The sequence below is a fragment of the Neofelis nebulosa genome, chromosome 7, assembly GCF_028018385.1.
Source record: "Neofelis nebulosa isolate mNeoNeb1 chromosome 7, mNeoNeb1.pri, whole genome shotgun sequence".
NCBI lineage: Eukaryota > Metazoa > Chordata > Mammalia > Carnivora > Felidae > Neofelis > Neofelis nebulosa.
In genome coordinates this window covers 117,574,542-117,596,321 of record NC_080788.1, presented here as the reverse complement: position 1 = coordinate 117,596,321, position 21,780 = coordinate 117,574,542, and the positions used below count along the sequence as shown (strand labels likewise).

General features: G+C 38.1%; 1 protein-coding gene across 10 annotated transcripts in view; it reads right to left on the bottom strand.

Moving 5' to 3' along the window:
* Positions 1–10,296: 10,296 nt before the first annotated feature.
* Positions 10,297–21,780, bottom strand: part of PCNX1 (pecanex 1) — a 169,862-nt gene continuing 158,378 nt past the window's right edge. For 7 of the 10 annotated variants that reach the window (XM_058739509.1, XM_058739513.1, XM_058739511.1 and 4 more), the window contains 6 exons: positions 21,330–21,604; positions 19,473–19,678; positions 16,540–16,982; positions 15,995–16,135; positions 15,749–15,785; positions 10,297–15,600 (listed from right to left, as the gene is read on the bottom strand). In XM_058739509.1, coding sequence (XP_058595492.1) covers positions 15,314–15,600; positions 15,749–15,785; positions 15,995–16,135; positions 16,540–16,982; positions 19,473–19,678; positions 21,330–21,604 — 1,389 coding nt within the window. In that variant the 3' untranslated portion in view covers positions 10,297–15,313. Of the gene's footprint in view, positions 15,786–15,994; positions 16,136–16,539; positions 16,983–19,472; positions 19,679–21,329; positions 21,605–21,780 lie in introns of those variants that run through there. The other 3 variants (XM_058739512.1, XM_058739516.1, XM_058739517.1) reach the window with 2 other exon arrangements.

Below are 21,780 nucleotides of genomic sequence, written 5' to 3'. Positions count from 1 at the left end.
GCGCAGTCGGTTAAGCGTCCGACTTCAGCCAGGTCACGATCTCGCGGTCCGTGAGTTCGAGCCCCGCGTCAGGCTCTGGGCTGATGGCTCGGAGCCTGGAGCCTGTTTCCGATTCTGTGTCTCCCTCTCTCTCTGCCCCTCCCCCGTTCATGCTCTGTCTCTCTCTGTCCCAAAAATAAATAAAAAAATGTTGAAAAAAAAAAATTAAAAAAAAAAAAAAAAAAGAAAGTCCTTTCACTGTAACTTGCAGTGGAAATGGAATGTTATTTTCCAGAATCTTCACTCTGGCAAGAGTTATCATATATCAGTCCTTTGCCATAGACATGCCAGGCTTTTCTTTTCACTAATAGATCTATTGGTCCAATCAGCCTACCATTGTAATTTATTCTCTGTTCTTGAATATGGGATATTTCCAAGATCAATGTATTTACAACAACCCTTTTCAGGCTAAATGGATACCCATTTTAAACTTCCTTTTTAAAAACACACGTTACTTTTAATCTCTTAAGACATGTATTTGCTCTTAAAGTTATGAATGAGACATTCTTTGAAAAAGTCCTTCCTCTCCCTCAAATTCATGGTGCATTTGGAGAAAGTAATTAAATTCTTCTTGGTTAGAAATCTAATAAGGTAGGAGTTCTAGTAAATTTATGTCATCTGAACTACAATATAAAGATTTCCCAAACTTAAATTGTAAAACTCACACCTGTAGTTAAGACCAATCCTCCTCAAGGGCAAGGCGTTGCAGTGATCCAGTTAAAGTGTCCAGGCAGGAGTGGAATCGGAATGTGCAAGAAAGCTGAGCCTAATACAGTCGTATTCACATAGCTGAAGAATATGACAATAGGAGAAATGTGGTCTGCTTGGGAGTCCAGAAAAAGCAAACCCAAAATTCGATAGTATTTCCCACCACAGAATAAAAAAAACTAAAACTAACAAACATAAATATCACTAGAAAAGTAGAAAAATTACAAAGCACATTTTCTAAGCCAGGAAGAAAACAAATGATGTTTAGCTTCCTTGTGCTCTAACTCTATGGCCATAGACTAATTTCTGACGGTCAATGTGGCCTATCATCTATCTTCTGATGAAGCTGGGAGTGCCCTATTTTTTTTTTTAGAACTGTAAGTTAATAAATTGGCATTTTGATCAACATATTTATCTTCTATGTTCATTATCATTAGTTAGGTCTGAAGTCAGGTTCTGGAAAGAACAAGGTTTCCACAAACTTAGGTTGTGACAAAACCAAATTTATGTACTAACTCCTAACAAATTGTAAAGCCAACACTATTTGGATAGCCAATTTACCCCCTCCCTAGAACATCTCTAAATTCTAGCTCTTCTGCCAATCTTACTCCCTTAACTAAAACACCCTTTGTGTAACTTTATCTACAAAGTGATGCTGATGACAATTTCACTATGAAAACAAATGCATCCTTTGCATAATCCCCTCTGGTTCCATCCATGTTGTTGCAAATGGCAAGATTTCATTCTTTTTCATTGCCAAGTCGTATTCCATCATAAATCTTCTTTATCCATTCATCAGTTGATGGACATTTGAGCTCCTTTCATAATTTGGCTATTGTTGATAGCGCTGCTATAAACATTGGGGTACATGTGCCCCCTATGAATCAGCACTCCAGTATCCTTTGGATAAATTCCTAGTAGTGTTATTGCTGGTTCATAGGGTAATTCTATTTTTAATATTTTGAGGAACCTCCACACTGTTTTCCAGAGTGGCTGCACCGGTTTGCATTCCCATCAACAGTGCAAAAGTGTTCCCCATTCTCCACATCCTCGCCAATATGTGTTGTTTCCTAAGTTGTTAATTTTAGCCACCCTGACTGATGTGAGGTGGTATCTCAATGTGGCTTTGATTTGTATTTCCCTGATGATGAGTGATGTTGAGTATCTTCTCACGAAATAAGTCAGAGAAAGACAGGCATCGTACGTTTTCACTCATATGTGGAAGTTGAGAAATTAAACAGAAGACCACAGGGGAAGGGAAAGAAAAGAAATAGTTACAGAGAGGGAGGCAAACCATAAGAGACTCTTAAATACAGAGAACAAACTGAGGGTTAAGGGGGGGGGGGGCAGGGAAAATGGGTGATGGGCACTGAGGAGCGCACTTGTTGGAATGAGAACTGGGTGTTGTATGTAAGTGAGAAATCATGGGAATCTATTCCCGAAGCCAAAAACACACTGTATACAATGTATGTTAGCTAACCTGACAATAAATTATATAAAATAAATGAACCTTAAAAAATAAATAAAAAATAAAATTAAATAAATAAGAAAACAAATGCATCCTAAATTTGACTTCATTCTCCACGTTATCTAGAAACGTGGGGCTGAGGATCTTGCATTTTTTTAGTCCCAATGCCCAATTTCCATGAGGCTTGCTGTGCTGGCCATGGGCAGATGAGCCAGTGTGTGTGGCTTGGTAGCTATGCCGTACCATCCAATTACGGGAGACACAGACGCTCTCCCAGTTTCGGTACTTGTCATTTCTTTGGCCCTCTCACCCATGGCCCAGATCACCGGTGCGTTTTCTTTCTGACCTGCATTTCCAGAGGGTGACCTAATATGCATTGCAAAATAGAGCTGTTAACTAGGGACGTGTCAGAACTTGTGGAAGTGGAGAGTTTTCTGGTTTCCAGAAAGGAAAAGTTAATATTCAAGTGGAGCTATTATTTTTTGCCTCCTGTTCTCTGGCCCCATATTTCTAGTCTAAGGTCACACAAAATGAACCATAAGCCTCTAGATGGAGTGGTTTTCAGTAATTAAACCTCTTGATTTCTCCAAACACTCATCCCACCCTGCTCAGAAAAAAGACAGATGAAGTTTCTTTAATTTTGGCCTGAAAACACATTTTAGTGCTTAGGCTACCAATGGAGATGTTGTTCCATTTAGAATGAATTGAAAAGTTAAAGTCAGGGCTGGAAAAGGACTTTGGCTATCTGTTGTCCCTGCTATTACTGCTGCTGCTATCACCCCAGTGTGTCACTTCTGATACAGGAGGGTCAATAAGGACCTCAGGCCAGGAAAGTAATTGCCTAGAAAAGAGAACATGGAAAAACCCACTGTGCCGTGATGGAGAGAAAACACTGATTTCTAAATAAAAAATAATGTGACCTAGTATTTAATCAGAGCCTGCAAGCATGCAAGATGTTAATGAGACCCTGTTTTATCTGAGGTGTCTGGTCTACCTTTAGGATACACTTTGTACTAGATGGAACACAAACTTCAGAAGAGCTGCCACACTCGCACATTCTGAGGCCACCGATCCTGTTTTCTCTCAGGTCCTGCTATCTCCGTGGACTCGGTTTATACCATGAGACCATGGGCACTCCAGTCACCACCTCCAACCCTCTCTACCTACCATAGGTGGATACATCTGCAGGTTAGCTAGCAACGTAAGACCCGGCTGACCTTGAAATACCACCACAGGTAAAATCAAGGTAAAGGCTAGCCAAAGTGAAGTAACATAACGCTAGGATATAAAGAGGTGAGTACGCTGGCTGATCATAAGGAGGATTAAAACTTGACAGAGGAGATCCACCCCCGTCCCCCCCCCCCCCCCCCCCCGCCAATAATGGCAAATAAGTTGCAGAGCAAATCTTCAATGAAAAACAATGCAAAGGACTGTACAAAATATAAAGTATATTTGAAGGCACTGGGAGCTACTACCATAACTTTATAGGCTAAGACCCCAGAAAGGAAGCCCAGAGAGGTATGACTGATATTTGGTGCCACATCTGCCGATTTGAAAGCAGTGGCTGAGAGGCTGAGAAGCTGAACAGAGAGCTTCTGGACTCTCACAAGGCTGGGGTGTCAATAATTGCAATTCAGGACACCCCATGGGTGAAACCCCAGACTTTTAGGTTTGGATATCTGAAGGGCTGTGGCACAGAGGTAAAGGTGAACTAGAAACAGCAGACTAGCCCTCAGGAGACTGAAGTCCATTTTCCAAAAGCTCATTCTCTAATTTCCTACCTGGTCTGCCAAAAGTAAAAGTAAACCTTCTTGAGGAAGATAATATCTAGGGCCTCAATTATCTATACATTTTCATATACAAGTCCACACCAGAAATGAACATGTACAAGAAGATAAAAACTGAGAAGAGAACAAAGGAAACATGTTCAAGAGATCCAGATATTAAAATCGTTAGACACCAACTTTAAAATAACGGTAGTTCACATGTTTAGTAAATTAAATAATAAGAGAATATGTCAAGAGTTTACTGAAAACTATATTAAAAATGGGAACTGAAGAATACAGTTACAAAACTTGAGAACTCAATAGATCAGTTTAACAGAAGATTAGATACAGGTGAAGGAAGAAAGGAATAAATGAGGGTAGATAGAGGAAAATAACTCTGACTGAAACATGAAAAGACTAAAGACAGGAAATGCAAAAGAAAATATAAGGGATAAAAACACAGCAAAACTTTTAGGTTTAATATATTTTGTCATTGCAATGTGAGGAGAGAAAGACAATCTGTCAAACGGAATGTCTGAAGAGACAATGGCCACGATTCAAGGGACAGTAAGAAAACTTTGGCAAGATAAATACGAAGAAAATGACACAGAGGCTACATATGGAAAACGACTAAAAACCACAGATGAAAATGAAATCTTAAAAATAACCAAAGGCATAAAAAGGTACTGCCTCTGAAAAGAGCAGTTAAGACTAGAAGAAACCATGGAAATCAGAAAACTGTGGGTAATACTTTTGAAGGGCAGAAAGAAACTGCCAATTCAGTACTCTATGTCCCCCCTGAAAAAAAACTGAAGACAAACATCTTCATACAAGAAAAATAAAAACCACGGGATTTGTTAGTAGTAGACCAAGAAACTGTAAAGGGAGTCCTTCAGACAGAAGAAATATTATCCCAAATCATGAAAATATAAGAAGCAACAAAGAACAATGAAAAGAGTAAACATGTGGATAAATCTAAATTAATATAAATTATACCAAATAATTATGCCCTTGAAATTTAAAATACATACAGAGTTCTGGGTCGTCTGGGTGGCTCAGTCAGTTAAATGACTGACTCTTAATTTTGGCTCAGGTCACGATCTCACAGTTGTGAGATCGAGCCCTGTGTTGGACTCTGGGCTGAGTATGGAGCCTGCTTGAGATTTTCTCTCTCCCTCCCTCTCCCTCTCTCTCCTCCCCTCCACTGTCCCCTGCTCATGTTCTCTCTCAAAAAGAAAAAAAAAAAAAAAAGGTAAAATACATAACTGAAAATGCATGACAAAACAGCATAAAAGACACAAAGGCAGAAATAGAGTCAGTCCCAAGAGGTGGTAAGGTACCAAGTAGGCAGGTAAGCTTTAATTTCAATAATCACTAAGAGGATAATTAAAAAGATATGTAGGTAATAATCAAGAGGAGGGGTATAACAATTCAAATGACTTATTCCAAAATGTGGCAAGAGAAAAGATATACGGGAAAGGTAAGACGAAAAGGAACAAAAAGATGGTAAATTTAAGCTCCCTGCCCACCCCAAATCAGTAATTATCTTAAATGTAAATGGACTAAATACTCCCTTTAAAAGACAAAGATGTTCAAACTGAATTAAAAATCCCAAGTACATAGTGGTTTATAAGAGTACACTCTAAAAATAAGAGCTAGAAAGGTTGAAACTAAAAGGACAGATGCAGTTAAAATACACAAACTTTATCCTAACATCAGATAAAATAAATTTTAGAGCAAGAGGTATTACTAGACATGGAAAGGACATTTCATAATGATTAAGGGAATCAATTGGTCAAAGCAAATCTTCCAACTTTATACACCTAAAAATGTAGTCTCAAAATATATAAACCAAAATTTGATAGAACTAAAAGGAGAAATGAATCCACAACTATAGACTCCCCCAGCGAAAAAAAAAATCAGTAAAAATATACAGTATCTCAATAAAAATAACAAAGTTGACTTGAGATAGATATATATATATATATATATATATATATATATATATATATATATATATATCGTATAGTATAGAAAGAAGGCTGTCCTAACTGTAAAATACATGCTTTCCCCCCAAATGCCCACTGGGACATTTACGGAAATTGAAAATATACAGAGCCACAAAGGAAGGCTAAACAAATCTCAAAGGATTAACAGGACAGTTGCTTTGACATGGTTATTACGCAATAACTAGAAAATGTTAGGTAGAAAATCCCAAATATTTGAAAGTTAACCAAAATGAGTCTAACCCATGGATAAAAGAAATAATGGAAATTGTGCAGAAGATGTGGGGAGTAAAACTACAGACACCTCAGCAGGAATCAAGGCAATGGCACCAAAGTATATCACTAGCCACTGCATTCTATACGATCATGCACTCACAGGGGAAAGTCAATTTCACTTAAGAATATCCTTGAGGAAGCAATACAAATTGTTAAGTTTATTACATCTCATTCCTTCGAAACACATCTTTTGAGAATTCGATGTGGGAAAATGGGAAGTATTCACAAAGCACTTCTTCAGCATACCCAAATACAGTTTTCTCAAAGAATAGCCCTTTTGTGATTGAGTTATGAGCTAAGTCACTTTTTTTTTCTCTCCCATGGAATGCCATTTTGACTTGAAAGACTAAGAGACAAACTATACATATTCAGACTTCAGTACTTGACAGATATTTTCTCAAAACTGAAATGAGACTGTTGCTTCAAAGTTAACAACTGACAATATTTGTTCCTGAGGATAAAGCTTAAGCTCTCATTAAAAAAATTTTAGAATGCTTGTATCTGCCACTACAAGCTTTCTAGCTTCCCAATAAAGTTGTATCTAACTAGACTGATGCTGACATAAACAAAAGTGATTTTTTTATAATGCATAATGAAATGTGTTAACATTTGGAAGATCTGCATAAATTGGGAACCATTATTTTTCTAAATAAATGATGTTATAATCCCACACACAGGTAAAAAGATCCATTCCAAGTAAGGTATGGCAATGGATTTTAAAATAATCCAGTACAAATGGGATTCCACACTGCAGCTAACCTTTAAGAAACTACCACTTGTCTAATTTTAGTGAAGCATTTATGAGGCCAGGCTTTCCTCATATGCTTCAACCAAAATAATATAAGGCAATAAATACACTGTATGTAGAAGCACACAGTTCAAATGTCTTGATACATTTTTTTTTAAGTTGGAAGCATAATTTTAAATAAGAATGTTAACAGGTAATGAATTTATTAATTCGTTTAGAAATAACTTTAAAATGTGTTTTAATTTCGAATGCAGTAAATATTGTATAAACTATAAAAACAAAAGATCTTTGGGATGGGGGAGGGAGGAATCCTCAGTAATTTTTTCTGAGTATTCCAAGACCCAAAAGTTTGAGAACTGCAGTTCTAGAAAACCCAACCTACCAAAACTAATAAACAGAAAATCCAAATCCCTAATTGAAAGCTTTTCTCTAAAGATCAATCCAGGTCCAGTTGGCTTCACTGGTGAATTCCACCCCCCACCCCCACCCCCCGCTGCCAATCTAAGTAAGGAAACAATTTAGATGGAGAACAGCAAGAATGTCATGAGATGTAAGGCAGCCCCTAAGAAAAGAAGAGCAAACATCTGGACCTGTGTCTGCCTAAGCTTCTGCTAACTTTCTGCTCTAAATCTGCTACAGATGCAGCTTAAAAGAAACACCTTAATTCTTAGGTGGTCTGGGTCTCTGTTTCTTGAAAACAATACTCTGGAGAGCTATATACACATCTGCTGTGGACATTTTAGTCAACACTTTTATATGCACTATGTAGCAACCTTACAGTTTGGGGACTGGACTCCAGCTTCAAGGCTAGCTCTGATTTGTCTGAGCCAATCAGTCATGGTAATTCTGTTTCTCTTGTCCATGACTGGTTTAGAATATCAGGACATAGGGACAGGTTAAGGATTTTGCCTACATCAAATCTTACATTAAAGAGATGCAAGGAGAAATACACCGAGGCTTCTGGGAAATTTCCCCATGTGAGAGGTAACTGGAAGCGTTATTTCTTTCTGTTTGATGATGTGTATGGAATGGGGTCCAGAACTACAGCTAGCTAGCTCCAGTCTGAAAAGGAAGGATACATAGCATGCATATGGAGTAGAGAAAATCACAGATATACAGAGTTAGAGTAACATGAACAAAACAACCCTGAAAGCCCAGTCTACCCTAAACTTTTTAGTGAACCAGTTTCCTGTATTCAGCAACTTTGAAATGGGTTCTTTCTTGCAACTATAAGCATTCCAAGTAAATTTGTATTTTGAAACTATTTAAATGAATACTGTTTCATATTGCAATTGTACGAGGAGTCACTCCCAAATGTATAAGCTAGACGAACCTGCATTCTGTCTAAAGAAAGGTACACCTTCCATTTGGACTACACTGTGGAACATTTGTGGTACATGTTATTAATTGATAGAAAACCAAGAAGTTGTGGGTGGTGTGTGAGAGCAAACCCATTAAGAGTATTATGAACACAGAGGTACTACTTGGTATCTGCTTAAATTCAATGTTATCTTGGGATGTTGATTTTCTCTGATAAAGATAGGTCAAGACTGTGTGCTTCAGAATTGGAATGGAGGCCTGAAGTATTCTCTTTTTTTAATGTTTATTCATTATTAAGGAGAGAAGGGGAGGGAGAGGGAGGGAGGGAGGGAGAATGAATGAGCGAGCAGTGGAGGGGCACAAAGAGGGAGAGAGAGAATCCCAAGCAGTTCCATGCTGCCAGTGGAGAGCCCAACATGGGGCTTGATCTCAGGAACTGTGAGATCATGACCTGGGTCAAAATCAAGAGTTGGCTGCTTAACTGACTGAACCACCCAGGTGCCCCAAGACCTGAAGTATTCTTATATGGGCCAATTATTATGTATTCATACAATGTTCTGGGGAACAAAAGGGAGCCCTGGACTAAAGGATGACTTTTCCCTTTTGGCACAGTTTACTGCATATTGACACTGAATCGTTTTAAAAGGCTACCAGACAAGATGGATTCATCTCTAGCCATTTGCTGTTACTGTGTATCCTATGAAGTTACAAAGCAATCTAGGGATCCTCTTGTACCAAATTACATTTTCCCAAGTATGAAGTTTAGTTATACCTAATTTCCTTTAATAAGTACCTATGAAGGGGGGAATAAAACAAATATTGTGTGTAACAAGTGCTGACTGAATACGTAAGAAACCACCATTTGGGTCATACCCTTAATTCACAAGGTGCTTTTTGCCTTCCCCACAGGAAAATGCATCTACCTAGTGAGATTTAGTGGCTACAGGTCGGCAAAACTTTGGGATCCTTTCTTTAGTAGGAAAAATCCTAAGTAAACTGCGCTTTAAGAACAATGAAGAACTTTTATGGGACTCAAATTTCATGTCTTCGCCCTTTCAATCTCTGGCTGTAAGGCTGATGCAGCTCACTTACCCAGCCTATTTTCTTTGAAGATGTGTCTCACTTAACCTCCAGGTTTCTTGTCACTAGAAAACAATGTCCTTTAAGACTAAATACTACTACGTCCCCAGTTGTGCCATTGTGATCCTGGACAGGAAGACAGAAAACTGTCTGGGACTCTGATATAGATGGCACATAATCAGCATCCTGATGGTTTTGATTGTTACTAATAGTTAAAATGACTCACTAATGGCTCAATAAGGGTTTTAATCAAGAGTATATCTATTCTCGGGCTGCCTGGGTGGCTCAGTCAGTTAAGCATTTGACTTTGGCTCAGGTCATGATCTCACAGTGTGTGAGCTCAAGCCCTGCATCAGGCTCTGTGCTGACAGCGTGGAGTCTACTTGGGATTCTCTCTCTGCCCCTCCCCGACTTGAGCTCATGAGCTCTCTCTCAAAATACATAAACTCAAAAAAAAAAAAAAAAGAGTATATCTATTCTCATTCTCAGCTTGCATTTTCTCTTAAGTATTACACATGTAAACAATAGGTTAGTTTGTCTGATTTTGACGACCATAATCCAAATGTGCACTCCTTTTTCTATATTGTAACTTAGTGTAATACAGTGAACACATACACACATTACCCTAGGTTTTCCATCTAATGTTGTATCATTACTATAACATATTCAGATAAATTCAAAAGACATAAAGTACAACCTTTCTACCAAGTATGAAAAGATGTCTTTTTAATATGAAATATGTACATTTCTCTTATAAGCTGAATCATGTTTATAGGCCAAAGCTTCTGATTAAAATGATTATTTCAGAACCAAGTACATGTTTTAAAATATGCTATGCAGAGCTTTATATGATGTACTCTATTTTTTGACAAAAATGGACAGAAGGCAAAATGAAAAAAAATTTATTTCCTCAGTGTTTTATCCACTGTCAATACTGTATTTTTGATGCAATATATTTGCAAAGAAAAAAACAATCTCAGCTTTTATTTTCCATTTTAAACAACTACAATATTTACAAGCTATTTAGAATAACAAACACTCAGACGCACACACACTCACAGACCCACGCGAGTACATATATTCTTATCTCTGGTTTATACTGAATGCTGGTAAAGGCAATGAATACTTTCAGAGCCCATGATCAGAAAAGGGAAACCCATTTTCCTTCCTCACATATACCTTCCTGAATCACTTGTAGTATTCTTCCTTCCATTTCCTCATGCAGAGCTCATTGTATAGGGTTAAGGTAATCAGTTTTTACAATTTATTTTCACTTAAAGCGTAAGCTTTAAAAAGCATAAGCAGACAGGATTTTCCCCACGTTTCTGTTATTTTGGTTGTGGAATCAAGCTTCATACATAAAAAAATTCTTGTTCAACCACAGTTACACTAAACCCAGGAGTCATCTGGAGCAGCCATCTCACTTCTGACAACTACTCTGGTTAGAATTCCAGGATGCCCCTTCACCTGCACAAGTAACACCCAGGAATCCATCCTCGCCACTCTCACATGACCTTTGTTCCTTCTAGCTTGGCTCCACGGAACCATAAATTGTCAGGTGCAGAGCTGAGGCATAAGAAAAAAGGTATAACCCTATACAACAGGTGTAAGTCTTAGAGCAGAGTCGTCACGTAACCTTGCGAGGACAATCAGTTCTGCTTCCCCCAAAGAATGCTGTGTTGCTTCCATAAAATGGCAGATGATAAAGTTCAGCTCACAAATAGAACTTATTTACTCTACTTCAGAAAGAATATGTGGGCTGATAGGCAATAAAGAGAAATTCTTATCATACATAGTTCTTGACAGAGGACTCTGGTGAGGAGATTCAAAGCAGAAAATATACTTCTGTTTCAAGCAAAATTAACACTCTACTCACATACCTATCAGATCTATTTGTATAATAATTAATTCCTTTCCAGTTACAATTCTTACCTCAACATTTCGCAAGTCAAAAACGAGAAGGCCTAGGTATATATCAACCAGATTTTTAAAAAAGAAAAATGAAGAGAGGTTGGTTTTAAAAAACTTAATTAAAAGAAAAAAAAAAAAACCCTGCAGATTTCCAATGTATTATTAAAACTTATGCTGCACAAATGCATGGTCAGAAGACTAAAACAGAAAGTTCAAAGTCCCTTGACAGGTTCCAGGTATCATTTTAGCCTTGATTGACATTATTCTTTCCACTCATTTTAGAATTAAAGGAAAAGCCTCTAGAATAAAAACTGATGTTTTATACTTCACCCGAACAATTTATCACATCAAAGGGAAAAAATGCACTGGGTCTGTGTCCAGGCAAAGTAATTCTGTATGATTATATTACACTACAAAAGAGAACAAGAATGAATACTGAGGACTTAAAAAAAAAAAAAAAAAAAAAGGGAAGGGATTGTCTATATTAATGAAAGAATAAGGAAGATAAACACAAAATTAATCTGGGTAGCAGCTTATAGTTTAATAGCTAGTGAACATAAATTCAAAGAATTCTTATGCAAAATTACTAAGGTATCTTTTTCTCAAGTCATATATTTAGAAGGAAAGATTTTTGAAACTAAAAGAAAAAGATAATTTTAGACTCTGGGCAAATCGTAAGTTTAAAAGATATCTAGTTCTGGACCGATGCAGCAATCCACCAAATGAATTTCTAAGCAGAGGCAGAAGGACGTTGCATGGAAGCAAAGTGGAATTTATTAAGGCTAAGTTAACTACTCTTGCTTAGGTTTGAGGCTGTTTTTTATATTTTGATAGAAGACAGAAAAATAAACCAACCCAAGAAGAAAAACCCATCTTCCTTATAAACTTAGTTTCTACATAAAAACTTCTATGACCTGACATTCGGTACACAGAATAATTTTCCATACCTCACTCAGGATAGAAATACTATCTGTCTACTTCTGTTTCAAGGACTAGAAGTATCTCAGTTACATTTGAAATATTTTTAAAACGACTTCAAATCTAAGGGAAGCTCACCTTCCAATAATAGAAACTCAAAGAAGGCAGAACACTGGTGAAGACTGTTCATTAATTTCCTGAAAGGCAATTAATCTCCTCTTATCTTAAAAACAGACAGCCTCACCACCTACTCTCCCAAGTCCCTTAAATACCAACATCTTATATTAATCTATATTCTTGGAAAATTTAGATTTCTTTAGAAAAAAATCAACATTTAAACTTCTATCAAGTACTGAAAATGATGTAAAAAAGAGGGCTCACACCAAGTTATAAGCTCGAAGATTAACCAAAAACTTAATTTTGAGTTGTAAAATGATTTTTGCCACTGAATGAGAGGAAATGAGAAAAGACAGTAACAATTTATAATTCACTCCAGGACTCTCTCTCAAAAGAAGGGAAAAAACAAACTCAAACAAGACAAAGACCAGAAAGGTATCAATGAGACTCTGTTGAAGGGAAATGCATAAAAAGCTAGTGTTTTAATGACATATTCTTACTTTCAAATTATGGAACTCTGAAAGTTTTGGCAAATGTGAACTGAAGACACTAGTGTGTGTATGCTGGAGTCTTGTACACTAATGAAGACAGCTAAGCAGGGAATCTAAATAAGCAGTTCACTATTCTCCAAGGGGGGCTGGGAAAGGCAGAATAAGACATGTATGATCAATTTACTCAATGAAAGCATGTATATTTCCACATAATAATTTAGGTCCAGTTGTTAAGACATGAGTCTTCAATTATCACTGCTTCCTCTGCCGTAATTATTAGAAAAGTATTCTGACTTTTAAAAGACCATCAGGTTTAGACTAAAAAATAAAAACAGGGCTCCTGTTAGGGTTTCTATTCCATAAATTCCCTCAAGGGTTATCTGATAACAAAATTCAACCTGTTTTGAGAAGAATGTCCACAGTTATCATGCCAAATCAAGACCCAATATATATGTTCCATATAAAATCTAGTCTTACATTTTTAGAGCGTGTAATGTGTTTAACAATTGGGGGTAGGGGGTGTGAGGCTAGGAATAGCCCTTCTGACTGAATCATCTGAAGCTCAGATTTTTTTTTTTCTGTGTAGGAAAATGAATTATCTTCCATTTAGGACTGAAAGGATTCCACTTATCTTCCCATCTAGGTAATGACCATGAAAAGATCATATTCATTTCAGAAAGCGAACAGGCAGCAGGAATCATAATTCCTTTGAGAAGATTTTAAATAAATATAGATGGTTAGATAGACAGATCATATATTCGGTTTCAGAAGAGAAACATAAAAGCCTTGGACCTTAATGACGTACTGTAGATTTGCCAAAATGCGGCAAATACAGAATGTAACAACAGTATCAGGAAAATACGTTTTAGTTGGTCAATTTAGAAAGGGTACCTTTGTGTAAAGGTTCAGTAAATCACTTGACAAATGTTTTTAAAAAGTACATTTGGCAAAGCGCGAAGTCTGGAAATGTCAGAACGAGGTACACTGGATCCTGAGTAACTACGAAAACTGTAAATTAGAAAAGGGCAAAATAACCACACTGTGGAATGGAAATGTAGTCGGATGTTAGTTTTCATTCCATCTACGGAAGTGTTATGCTATACTGTGAGAGCGACAGTAGGGGTTAGTGCGGAAACAGCTTCTCTCTCCTGTCACCTCATCAAAAGATACTTCACACCTGTGCCGTCCAATACAGGAGCCACCAGGCACATGTGGCCGGTGAGTACCTGAAATGTGGCTAGCGCCACATGGGGAAAGAGTAACACTCTGGATGTATCAGACTAAATAAAATACACATTGAAGATTAACTTCACACCTGCTTTCTACTTCCCGTTTGCAGTGGGGTAGAAAGATGGCTGCTCCTAAATGCTCAGGAGATGTATATATATTCTTCGGAGTTTCACACAAAAGGGGAAAGTTTTCGGAAGGATTTAAAAAATGCCTGAAGTTGAAAATTAAATCTAAACCACAGTTTCCACCTAGCCCAATTGTAAATCTGAATTATATATTTCCCTGAATACACGCGTATTTAAAAAAAAAAAAAAACAATAAAATTTAAGTTATGAGACAACATATTAAGTCAATTTCACAGTTATAAATATTTCAAATTACACCTACACACTATAAATTACAGGAAATAAAATTCAAGTAATAGAAAAAGAAGAGAGGAGCAAAATAAGAGGCGAGGTTACTGAAGAGGGACATAACAAGAACTGCACCATCTGGATAATTTCGTTTGAAAAAATTTTACTTGATTAACTGAACTGCATGTGAGTAACTTCAAGAGCTAATGACTCTGAATAGAAAAGCAATCGATCCTTTTTTTTAAGTTCCTGGATGCTCATCTTCTTCTTTGAAAAATAAAAGTATTTTCTTCCCAGAACTGACCCCAGCAGAGCTTGCCCCAAGAGGAGCTGGGGCACACCGGTGCTGGAGTGCCTCCGATGTGTGGACACAGGAGCTGGCAGTGGTGTTCACAGGACCGACGCACTGACCGCTATCTCCAACGATGAAGCTATGTATCTCTTGACCCTTAACGTTCATTTTAGAGAAAACACCCAATGTACTGGCATGGAGTATAGATTACTGACAAAAAAACGAGCAGCACAGTTCCTGCTATGTACGTTTAAGGAAAGGGCAGGGGTTAATCCCAAAGGCAATTTAAATAATGGTATTTTATTTTTATATATAAATAAATGTTCTGAGAAATCTCAGACTTTAGTGCATTGTTGTAAAAAATTAGTGCAGTTTTCTCATTAAAGTTTTTAGCGCTCAAGGAATAAGATAAATCTATGTCTGTTCATAGTCTCTTTCACTGTACATGAAACTTTCATACTGCTAAACGTCAAAGTGAAGGTTTCTACACTGGTCTGTTTTTAAAAATCAAGGTAAATGGATTTCATGTTCTATGACAAAACATGGCAATTATTTTTGGCAAAGAAATTAGAAAAATATGAGATCGTAGTTTAGAAATGAAGAGTTTGTTGATTTAAAGCATAGGCAATGCATAGGAAAAAAATTTTTGTAAGGATGTAATTTAACAGAACTTTATCCTTCATGCAAAATGTTTTGTCGGCAGCTAACTTAAAAAAATAGTTCAGCTTTATTTGGGGATGGAGACAGTGACAGGAGTCAGGGTGAAGGGCGAAGGAGAGGCGCTTGGCCGAGCCCACTCTACATCCAAGTATCTCCCACACAGGAGCAGAGGAAAACCTGCAGGCGTCTTCTGCGCTCTCCTCTCTTTTTCCAACGTCTCGGAATGGAGAGGGAAGAGAAATGTAGTTATAAAACACTGGCTCACACTTCAGCCCCAAGTTCTAGTACCCCGGTTTCAATTACAGTCACATATTTATCATCAATCTGGACCAGAAGTACTGTCTTGTCGATGTGGGATCTAGTACCTGGATCTCTGCTGCAAGGCACCCATCGGTGAATCACCTAATGATTCAGAATAAAATAAATTAGTGGCAGGGACCTTGGATGTATTTGCAAACTTCACTTAAAATTAGAGATAGTCATTCTGTTTGATAATTCAGCAAAAGGTGCATTTAAAAAAGCATGAGCATCAATTAGCTAAAAACGTGCACACAAGTCGGTCAGGCTACACAAAAAGTGAGAGCAGGGGTCAGCTTCGTAAGAGAACTCACATGGCCTTCCATGCCCTCCTGAGGACTCCAGTCTTTCCAGCTGTTTCTCCCAGCTTTTAACCGGACACCCTCATCAGGCCACTGCAGCTCTTTCCTTTTTGATAGGTTGATCCCATCCAGAACTTGACTGGGATCCACGATCTGTATTGTAAATAAACATGGGTCATTTCTAATTCAATTTTTTTCTTGATGATGACAGATTATATAATCTCAAGTAAAATCTCTTTCCCAGACTAAGTCTCAAGTTCTCCATGGCCTATAACTGGACAAAAAACAATCTGAAAGGCCACCTCCTGAATTCCTTTTAGCCTACAGCAGACCTTACTGCCAGGGCCACATGACAACAGCTGAGTGCGGAACAACAATCACCACTGAGAAACTACTTGCCTCCAGTTTACAGGCTGGCAGAAACTTTTTTCAACATTCAAAAACGTCCTAGTCTTCACACTAAGTAATATGAGGTGTGTTTTCACCAGCATCCTCCACTCGACAAACGAGAAATAAACAAACAGGTGAGACAGTGCCAGAACTGTGGGCTTACTCACTTGGACTCTGTAAATCACTTCCCCCCTTTTGGCGTGTGAATTATTGGCAGGACTTAAGGGGTTGCCCGGCTGGGCGTCGGCGGCACTGCTCTGACCTCCCTCTGTCCCAAGAAAGCCCACGAGAGTGTGATGTTTGCAGGCCGGGATGCTCTGGCTGGAGCTGCTGGAAGAGGGGAGGCCATGCTGCACACAGCCCACGCCGCTCTGACCGGAGGGCTCCATCTGGTTCACCATGGAGAGGCGGGACTGGATGGAGGACGGCAAGTTCCGGAGCGATATCTGACTGGTGGACGAGCGCCGACAGGGCATGAACCCCGTGGTGGACATCCGGAGAGACGAGTGCCGGCTGCTGTAGCAGTAAGACGACTGGCTGGCCACTGAGGCCCGAGCAGGGGACTGTCTGACCAGGCTTGACTGGACAGAGTGGGAGCTGTGGCTAGTGCCTAGCGAGGGAGAAACAACAGCACTTGTTCCAGATGGCGTGATTCAAACATGGTTCTTTTCTTTTTTTTCCCTAAATCTTCTTCCCTTAAGCAAAATGACTTCAATGTACTGAATTTAACGCTTATATTCAAAACTTTTTAAGTTATCAAAAATAAATATTTGAGATCGGTTTTCTTGTGTGGTTTTGATAATATAATTTTAATTTGCTAAAGCTTGTCAATTCTTTTTTAAAGTTTATTTATTTGAGAGTGAATGGGGGAGGGAGGGAGAGAGAGAGAGAATCCCAAGTAGGGTCCACACTGTCAATGCAGATCACAAACTGTAAGATCATGACCTGAGCCAAGATCAAGAGTCAGTCACTTAACTAAGCCATTCAGTCAGTTTGCTCCCCAATTTGCCCAAATTGCTACCCAATTTGCTAAAGCTTTTTAAAAATTAAAATTCTGGAGTAAAAGAAAGACACAAATAATTTCAGCAAATATCTGGATTTAATGCTGGGATAAATCCTAAAATATCTTCCACAGAAATATTTCAGAATAACAAGAATAACTCCTTAATACTTCAGAAATTAAGTATCTCATGGAAATGAGACGACGAGAAATATTTACTAAGGATTCATGTGGCAAGATCCAGAACTATTTCTCAAGGTATAGAATTAGTGGCCTTTCAATCCATTCCAATGACACACTACACGGTCTATAGAGAGATGATGATACCACATTGCAATCTTCGTATCCATTACAGGCTTGCTACTATACATGAATTATCAGTGATACTGAATAGCAGGTTCTTCTGTGTCCTTTTTCAAATTGCTTGATAGAATTCCTCAGGTTTGTCTTTTTCCTGACTCCTAACAGTAATGTGAGAATTAGAAAGTAAGTTTTAACTCTAATGAAAAAATTCCTCCATGTACTTTCTATCTGAAAACACAAAGACCTGATCAAAGAGCATGTAGAAAAGCATACTGAAAGTTTTAACTTTTCACTCAGAAGTTAAAAAAGAACCACAAGATGTTGATAATATACCTATTTAGTCTTGATTACAATGCTATTGGATTTTTTTTTAACATAAGTAAATGTCTTAAGACTTCATCTCGTTCATAGAAAGCGGCGGGGGGGGGGGGTAGACAGCACTGAATCAACCAATCAGCCATATGAAAACAGATTAAATCTGATTCCTACTGCATACCATGTGGATTGCAGATATCATGTAAAAGGAAAATTAGTAAAAAAAAAAAAAAAAAAAAAATACCATCAGTGCCTTGGGATAGGAAAAAATTTCTTAAGTAGGATACAAAAAGTACTAATCAGAAAGGAAAAGATCAGCAAATTGCTCCACACTAAAACCAAGAACTTCTTGTCAAAAGAGAAGCTACTCGGGGCGCCTGGGTGGCTCAGCGGGTTAAGCATCTGACTCTTGGTTTTGGCTCAGGTCACGATCTCACAGTTCTTGAGTTCGAGCCCTGCATCGGGCTCAGTGCTGACAGCATGGAGCCTGCCCGGGATTCTGTCTCTCAAAATAAATAAACTTAGAAAGTTAATTATATATATATTTATATAACATAATATATAATAATAATCACATATAAATTAATTTATACAATATATTTATATAATATAATATATAATTAATAATTATATATGTGTGTGTATATATATATGTATATGTATATATATATATACATATATATATATATATATAAGAAGGGGAGGCACTCTTCACAGAAAGAGAATCGAAAGTCAAGGGATAGAATGGGAAAAGACATTTGTAGTACAGAAAACTGACAAAGAACTTGAATACAGAATATACAAATAAAATAAAAAGACCAAATAGAAAAATGGGCAAGAGATTTAACAGGTACTTCAAAGAGAGAAACAGGTGATAAACTCAGTTTAAAACCTTTCAATCTTGGGTATCAGAGCAATGCAAATTAAAACAATGAAATTAAAGACCACCCCTTCTCCTGTTCTTCTGAGCAAGCAGGGAACCGATAATACTCCGGGTCAAAGTTTACAGGATGGGCATTCCTTTGTATAACTGGTGAGAGTACCAACTGGTTAAAAAAACAAAAACAAAAACAAAACCTTCCTGGAAAGACTTTTGGCCTGATGTGTCATGAATCTTAAATATTCCCATAAACTTTGATTTAGTGATTGCATTTTTAAAGTCTCTAGCCCAAGAAAACAGCAGTCACAAAGTTTATTTGTAACATTCGAAGAAACCAAATCATTGACCAATGAAAGAGAAGTTAATCACATTATAAACTAGATTATTATTAGCCTTTAAAAATTATACTTTCAAAGACATGACATTTCAAATTTTACATATATATAAAGGGATAAATATAAATAGGATAACATCCAACCAGGAATCAAACAAAATATTTTTACATATTTCCAAGTAGGTAATCTAGAATTCTCTTTAGACATGCATACTAACTGCGCCCCAGAGCTAAGAGGCTTAGACACATAAGTTTGTTTTCACATTACCTAGTGTTGGAGGATAAGATGTGACAGGTGGATGGGGTCCTGCTCCCGACCCTTGCCCTGGATTTGCAGTGCTTCCCTGGGACACATTGCTATGGGGGTCACTGGCACTTGTTGCATTGTTACTAGTGCAGGAAATTCCACCTCCAGCGTCGGAATCTTCAATATTGCCACCACTGTTACAGCCAGCCCCACACCCTTTCCTTAACCTGGGAACAAACACCAAAGTAAGCAGCATTATCCCACAATCACCTCAAGATAGGGGTTTTATTCTATTTCTAGCTATTCAGAATGTTTAATGCTACTAACATTCACCTTTCAGTCTTTACAGCATAGTCAATATGAGAAACAAAAAAAGGTCAGTTATGTTTTCAAAGGATGGCCTAAGAACTATCCCCGTTATACTCACTGCCTCAATTCTTCCCAATCTACCTTCACTTTTATATACTCTATCATCTTTTCTGATCTTGCCTTCTTTCCTGAACCATAATAAACTGCACATAACAAAACTGCACCATTAAGATTACAGATGGAAACAGAATTCTTGGCAGCGTCTGTTCAGCGCCTCTGAAGTGTGCACCCCGGAAGACCTCATTTCTGCTGTAGCACACTTGGATGAGCACTGCTGTAATCACTGCCCCGCCCCTGCCTTTTTAATGTGGGGTGACCAACTATCCCGGATAGCCTACAATTAATTGTCTCAGTCTGGCAATGAACGTCTTGCTTCCCAGGAGACCTCTCAGTGCTGGGCAAACCAGGGCAGTTAGGCACTCTAATCTCTATACCATTTCTCTCGGGGGAAGAGAACTCAACCTCTTCAAGGCAATTCCAGCACAACGGATAATTTTGGAAAGAAATTTCTTCGAACGCCACTCTGGTTTATTTCTTCTTTCTTGTATTAAAATGGTGAAACTTTTTTATTTTTCTGAATATGCCTAGAAGAAGATGTCTATTTGAGAGTTTGCCACCCCAATTCCACATCCTGTTTTTAAGTTCTGTTATTTAACGATCTGAACAAAAGCTTGTAAGAAATTGAAGATACTCCGTGACTTTTCTTCACCAGCCACCAAACTATGATGTTCCTATACAAAACACCGTAATTTACTAGACAAAGGAAGAGAAAAAAATCACGTGCACACTTGAAGACACCACAGATTCGAGACCTGAGTGATGACTGGATTGTTAAAATGGCAGTAGTATCTCCGCATCGCACAAGCAGGAGTTTCAGCAAATACAGTGTGTGCCCCCTACTGCTAGAATGGAATAAAACAAAAGTAATCAGCCTGTTCAGGTTTCCTACGTTTTTCTCTAATTTGCCGTTTGTTGGCTCACACATCCTAATAGTGGCACTATGCTGCAATATAGAGTAAGAAAAGCTAAAGAAAAGGGAACTAACTATTCAAGATTCTACCAAATGCTGGAGGAATGGTTCTTTTTTTTTTTTTTAAGTTTATTTATTTATTTTGAGAGAGAGAGAGAGAGAGAGAGAGAGAGCGAGCACAAGCAAAGAAGGAGCAGAGCGCCAGGGAGAGAATCTCAAGCAGGCACAGAACCTGATGTGGGGCTCAATTCCATGAACAAGGAGATCATGACCTGAGCCAAAATCAGGAGTCAGACACTCAATTGACTAAGCCACCCAGGTGCCCCTGGAGCAGTGGTTATTGACCAGAGTTGTACATTTGATGTACTGAATAAGAGTTTGAAATAGACTACTTCCTTTAGTTCCTGATAGAATAGGTTTAGATTGTGTCATGGCATCTGTATTTTTTCTAGAAGCTTTCCAGGTGATGCTCACGAAAACTGCTTGGATGAAGATGGTCAGGACACACCATCACTGAAATATGCAACCCCATGGCTCACCTGTGCCAGGTTGACACTATGAAGTTTCTGATATTGCCCAAGCTGATAGGTCCCCCAAGGATTTCTTTAAGCTGTTCGTGGCTGTCAGAGTAAGAAGTTGTCAGGGGGGAGACAAAGATTGGGTAGCCAATAGGTTGATCACAAGATGAGTTTATCATGTTTCTCAGAGCTTGTTTTGCATTCTGGATGCTCCCTCTCTCTGGATTACGGTTACGTAGAAACACAAGCTCTTGCTGTTGTCCTGCCCAAAGACCTCGGACACATTCCTTATTAACCTGAAAACCAGAACACATGGGAATTAGGTTAAGGGGCCAAGAATGAAACTCATATAAACAGAAGAGTATAAATGGGAGAGATACAAAAGACCTATGATAACAGTGAAAAGCAAGAAATACAAGTAGGTCACATTTGAATAGGAGCTCTTCAATTTTCCATTGTCATTCGTAGGCTG